Source organism: Anolis carolinensis, chromosome 4 (assembly GCF_035594765.1).
Source record: "Anolis carolinensis isolate JA03-04 chromosome 4, rAnoCar3.1.pri, whole genome shotgun sequence".
In the NCBI taxonomy this organism is placed as follows: Eukaryota; Metazoa; Chordata; class Lepidosauria; order Squamata; family Dactyloidae; genus Anolis; species Anolis carolinensis.
Window position 1 is genome coordinate 18,533,710 of NC_085844.1, and position 6,000 is coordinate 18,539,709.

Here is a 6,000-nt window from a genome sequence, read left to right on the forward strand (position 1 = left end):
CAACTTGAAGAGTTCATAGTTTAGTTCAGTGCTGCTACTTGCAAAATATTCTGAAGAAGCTGAGCTGGATGGGAAACACCTGAAGCTCTCCGTCAATTGCATATTGTTTAATGTAAGCTTAGTTTACATTAAACATATAGTCTGGAAGGGACTTTATATTCTAATAGTCCATATCATGATTCAGAAAAGGTTTATTGGATTTATTTCAATGACACTTAAATTTAATTCAATTGGATTAAGCCCCACATATTACTTTCAGGGTCTTGGGGTTTTTTTTAATTTAAGTGGAATTTAAATGCAATGGGTTGTCTTTGGAAAAGACCCACAGGCTTCTGTTATCATATATAAATGCATAAAATAGTAAGTACAGGGTTGATTCAGTACCAAACAGGAATCTGAATTGGTGGCAGGTCTATTTTACGTCCCATTTGTGCTCCCTTGCCCCATGTTTTCTGGCATTATATACATCACATTTCAAGACTTGGAATCTCTCCTGCTGGTTGGCATTGAAATAATGTGAGACTAGACCACGTTTTGAAAGGCTGCAGAGTCTTGTTAAGTCTGCTTACTGTGCTGTTAAAGAATAAAAGCTGCCACCCCTTCCCATTACTTCTCCCCAGGCCAGATAATGTTGTTCTTATTTCTTACAGTATGAGCCAAACCCCAGTTTTTTGTCTGCAGAGCATTGCTAGGCAAAAAATGGCCACCAAAGTTGGAATGCAGTGCCTGTGGATTTGCAAAAAGCAGACTCTTACACTGACCGCCGAACCTATTAATGGAAAACTACTATAGTTTTCTTTCATTCATTAGAGCACTTTCTACAGCAAATTCCTTGAATGTATGTTTTCACCCCTCATAAATAAGTTTTAACAAGGGAGAGATGTTTTAGTAGTGCTTTCTTAAAAGCATTGCACTTGGCAAAGAAATGCTTGGGTTTGGCAGACATTTTTTAAAAAAATGGAACATCGGAAACTGTCTTTATGTGTTCGGCTTTTGGTTCATCTTGTCTGGAAGTATCTTCTTAGCCTGGTGCTCCATCATTTCCTCTGGCAATGGTCTTTCTCAGTTCATGGATCACTTTTTAACCTTTGAGGTTGCAGAAACTAAATTATGGTTTTCCTGTAGTTGTTACAAAACTTTATTATAATTTATTTATCTAGGTGCTATTTGCTTGTATAAGAGAGAGCACAGTTTTTATACATCTTTCATGTAGTTAAGATCCAAAATGGAATAATAGCTATCTTGTTAATAAGATGCCCATTTGCTGAGCCCTGACATGGAACCAGAGGAACCAGACCTGAAGTACAAAGGTAGACTTAGATGCTTTGTGTGCAGAAAGTGACATATTTAGTTCCCAGCATCTCCAGTGTGAAGTGTCATATTCCAGATGTTGGGGAGAAGAGACCTGCCTCTACCATCCTAGTGGCATGGCTGGTCAGACTAAATTAAACCACACATATTTCCAAACTAGAAACATGGATTTCAGTTTCTCAGAGTATAGCTAATGCTTCCATCACAACTAGAATGCTTTAATTACTTGAAACTAATGGTTGAAATATAAATAGCAACAGAAGTTGAAATTATTGCCTTAGTGCAGCAATAGATAACTGAGGCATGAACTGCAATAATGAAAATTTCAATAATTCTTGATCTGGAAGTATCCATTGATTCAAAGTATACAAACCAATCAAGTCAAAAAATATGTATTACACTCTATATTCAAATCCGTGAAACAGGCACTTTCTCAAAAGTATTCTTTTGAGTGAAAAAAGGAGAAGTGAGGATCCTGATATCAATTTTCTGAATTATCCATTTTCTGAAAATAACCTTGATACAGTAAGATATCTTGAATATCATGGAAAAAATTCATCTTATGTATCTTAAACTATAATTCAGATGATGCCCATCTGTTCAAATCAAGAGATGGTTCTGCAGATTCAGGTTAATGCTGCTGCTGCTCAGTCGTTTAAATTTGCGTAATATCCAAAGAAACTAAATATACCTAAATATCGAAAAGTTCCTGGAAACCAACAAAATTACCATTTGCAGACTATTTGGGTGGAGTGTCAAAAGCCATAACCTCTGACATTGTAGGCAGAAAGTGGACCACAATTTTTGATTAATTTTAGCAACATTGAGAAACAAAATTCTGATTTATAAATAAACAACAAAATATCATCAGCAATGAGTTCTGTCTTATACTCCTGTATGAACCCAGAGATTGCCACATTTTAAGTACGTATGTTAAAGGATCAAAACATAATATCAAGGGAGATAGAGCACATCTCAGTCCTATTCCCCTCTATAGGTGAAAAAAGGAAAATATCCCATTAGTGCTTACTATTGACCTAGAGGAAAGTTTTTTAAAAATCCAGATTCATTTTAAGAATTCTGACAGAAAACCAAATTCCTAGAAGGTTATAAAATTAATTGCCAGTCATTTTTGTCAAAACTTTTTTCAGCATCAAGCCAAATAATGGCAGGTGTTTCCAGTCTTCTAAAATTTAAAGCAATTGAACTTGTGACTAGTTTTATGTTACCAACTTACGACAAGTAAAACCTGCCTGGGCTGGGTGGATTACTGCTTTTATTACATTTTGTAACCTGTTTCCCAGAACTGCTGCTGTTTTTTAACATTGATATTTAATAAAGTTTGTTGATCGTGTATGATCTTTACCTGGTTAAGGAATAACAGAGGTGCAGGAAATTATAAATGAGCCAGACTCGAAAACTTTCTGATACAAACAGAAAAATATTTGGAAACCAACAGTTTTTAATGTGTATTATCCCATTCAGTGGGATCACTGGGATCATCAGTTTTATATATAATGAGGGTTTTTTATTCCAGGTGTATGCCTTTCTCTTAGTACAATGATTATTCCGTGAATTTTTCCTCACACTCATTATTTCTAAATAATGGCCAAATTTAGAGTTAATGGAATTACTCTAGAGTATTATAATTAGAATTACAGAGGGCAGCTTGAATTGGTCTTCCATGTTTGAGACTATGTATAGAAAACTGTTATATTCTTGGTCTGTCAACACATGACTCCACTGGGAGGGCATGATCACAAACTGGGAGAAAGTGTGCCATTGTAATGCTAAACTAATGACATCAGTAGATTTTGGCACATAATTTTGGAGAAGAGTGATGTGCTTGATGAAATAAATAGAAGTAAAATGTGCCAATTGTCTGGTAAGCATTCCATGGAAGGAAGTAAATCTCAGCAGGATTCTGGTCTCCATTTCATTGGGGAATTTGTATGATATGCTGATGAGTTGAGATATGCATACTTAACTAATTTTTTTAGCAAGTACAATCTGCTCACCAGAACTGAAAACTCGGGGTCCTTGGAATTTGAAACTTCTCATCTTGTTCCGTATTGTTCAGAATGCGGCAAGAACACCCATGAAATGCCATATAACACCAGTGCTGCAGCATCTGTATTGGCTTCCAACCGATTACCGTGGTCTATATAAGATGCTAGTTTTGACCTTTAAAACTCTTTACGGCCAGGGCCCATCGTACCTTAGGGACCGTCTCTCCTTCTCCCATCATCGGAGGTCGCAACGACCATCCCAACAAGACTTACTTTATGTACCGGGTCCTAGAGAAGTGCACTTGGAAAGGACCAGGCGCAGAGCTTTTTCTATTTCTGCCCCTGCCTTATGGAATGCCTTGCTGCCCTATATGAGAGCCATGCGTGAGTTGGGGCCTTTTACCCTAGCACTCAAGACCTGGCTCTTTACTAGAGCTTTTAATCTATGTTAATTTTATCAATATTTGTATGTATGTATTTTTATCCTTTACAATTTTATCTTGTAAATCGCCTAGAGCATTGTGGATGGAGGGCGATTAATAAGTAATTAAATGATGATGATGATGATCTTGGGTTTAGAAAACTTCATGGTGTGAATTGTTTCCATTTTTTCTTATCTAACATACTAGAAACCTACACTTCATGGTTTCTGCAGTTTGTAGTAGTTGTCTCTTGTAATTTCAGGTAAAAAGACCATTGCAGCATATAATCATTGCTGCTTTTTGGGGTTAACTGGAAGTGATTTTTGTCTCTTCCTGTAGCCATTTGAGCCATGGGGGGAAACACTCCCCCCCCCCCCCCCCGGCTGACATGTTTCAACCATATAAAGGGTGTAAAATTTCCATAATATGGAAAAAGAGGGCAATTTGGCCTAGGAAGGTCTGCACTTGGACTCTCTCCCTGGAGGCCATATGCAGCACATGGGCTATACAATTCCCACCCATAGAGATCACTTCCAACAACGAATCATTTACAAAATGATAAAACACATACTATCAAAACACATTTCAGTATGTTCTTTACTACCTTGCTATACACATTTGCAAGAGTAAAAATTAAGACATGTCATAAAAGGGAAAAGGGGGAGGGGATTAAGTCTAGCCATGGCTAATCCCCTCCCCCTTTTCCTTTTTGTGTCTCTTCTCAGCAATAGCTGTTGGGGTGGAGGCCAGGGTATTTCGTGTACTTCCAGACCTATGAATGATGAAGCTGGGCCTGCTGTTTCTTCTCTGCTTCTAAGGCCACAGCAGTGGACATTCAGGTTTAATTAAGGTTCGAAAATACTAGCTAGTTACAATTTAGAGTATCTCAACAAAATGTTTCTGTAAAGCGTATTTATTGCAATCTTTTTTTTTTACAGGCCTAAAGACTTTCGACAAAGGTAGTGGGAGAGCATAACAAACTGGAATGTGGAGCTTGCATACCTTCTATCCTCAGGTTCCCAGCACTTTACAGTTTGGTTACTTGCATAAATGTTTAAATTACGCGCTTTAAATTGTAAAAAAATTTCAGGTGTGGTCAATATTGTTTGGTTAAATAAAATAAATTTGAGACTGAAGAACATTTCTACTCTTTCCTTTTTTAAAAGAAAAACAGCAGTTACTCAATTTGTCATCTTCTTTCTGCCTCTTCTTTTTTGTAGGTGGGGTGGAATAAATGGTGAGAGTAAAAATCCTTTTTTGAAAAATAACTGGAATATCTACATTTTCATATAACATTCTGGCCTTTGGGTGACCTTATTTTATGGCAGATACACCACATGATACATAAAACATTTGGGCAAGAAGGCTGGCTGTTGCCATATCCCTGCTGAAGCCTGGAGTTAACCAGTGATCTTGCACTTCATTTTATGCGCCCTGTTCCAGTAAAAGCTTTTCGCACATGCGTTCCCTTAAGGTGTGGGTTGCTGTATGTGCCACGCCTATTAATAATAAAGGGCTGGCACAGTTAGCCTCAACTCTATCCATCACCTCCTCGAGGTGCAGAGCAGTGAATGCATATCTTTGTTCCCTTTCAAGAAAAAAAGAAGTGACCATGACCTCCCACCTATTTCACCCATATTTTTGGGCCCTGCGAGTGTGTGGCTTCCCCAAGGTTACCCACTGAGTTTTCATTGCTGAGGAAGGAATCAAACCCTGGTCTCTAGAATTAGCCTCACATTTAGATCTGTGCCAGTCTCCAAGCTTTTGGCTGTTGATCTTTGGAGAGACCCTTCAGATAGACTTGCCAACTTGGGCATTTGAAATAAGTAGTTCAACTACCCATCCTTATGTTTTAAATGCTTTGCGTTTGCTTCGGTTTATTAGTCCATATGGTAAAATCTGTAACTCTTAGGATTAAGAAAATGACTGAAATTTGGATGAAAGCTTGAAGCTACACATCTGTCTCTTTGGCACATGTATAAATGTCAAAGAAACCTCTTAAACTAGGTTACAGGGAGCATTGTCAGTGACTTTATCAGAGGGCATACTTTTTTTCCTTCTGTGTTATCCAGTTTTCCTATGATGTCAGTTCTTTACAGAGAGTTAATATAGTTGTCAAGACTATAAATTTACAGTTCAGTTCTGACACTCTAAAAGTCATTCCCTGTAGCCATATCAAATACTCTGGCATCAATTCTTGTTATATGAGACACATTTTTGTCTAACACTGTTGGCCAGAATTACAGAGTGGGAGTTAA

At 37.5% G+C, this 6,000-nt stretch overlaps 1 protein-coding gene across 1 annotated transcript in view; it reads left to right on the plus strand.

Moving 5' to 3' along the window:
• Positions 1-4,883, plus strand: part of mrpl13 (mitochondrial ribosomal protein L13) — a 28,839-nt gene extending 23,956 nt beyond the window's left edge. The window contains exon 7 of the mRNA XM_003224824.4: positions 4,681-4,883. Within this exon, the coding sequence (XP_003224872.1) occupies positions 4,681-4,705 (25 nt within the window). The 3' untranslated portion in view covers positions 4,706-4,883. The remainder of the gene's footprint in view (positions 1-4,680) is intronic.
• The last annotated feature ends 1,117 nt before the right edge of the window (positions 4,884-6,000 follow it).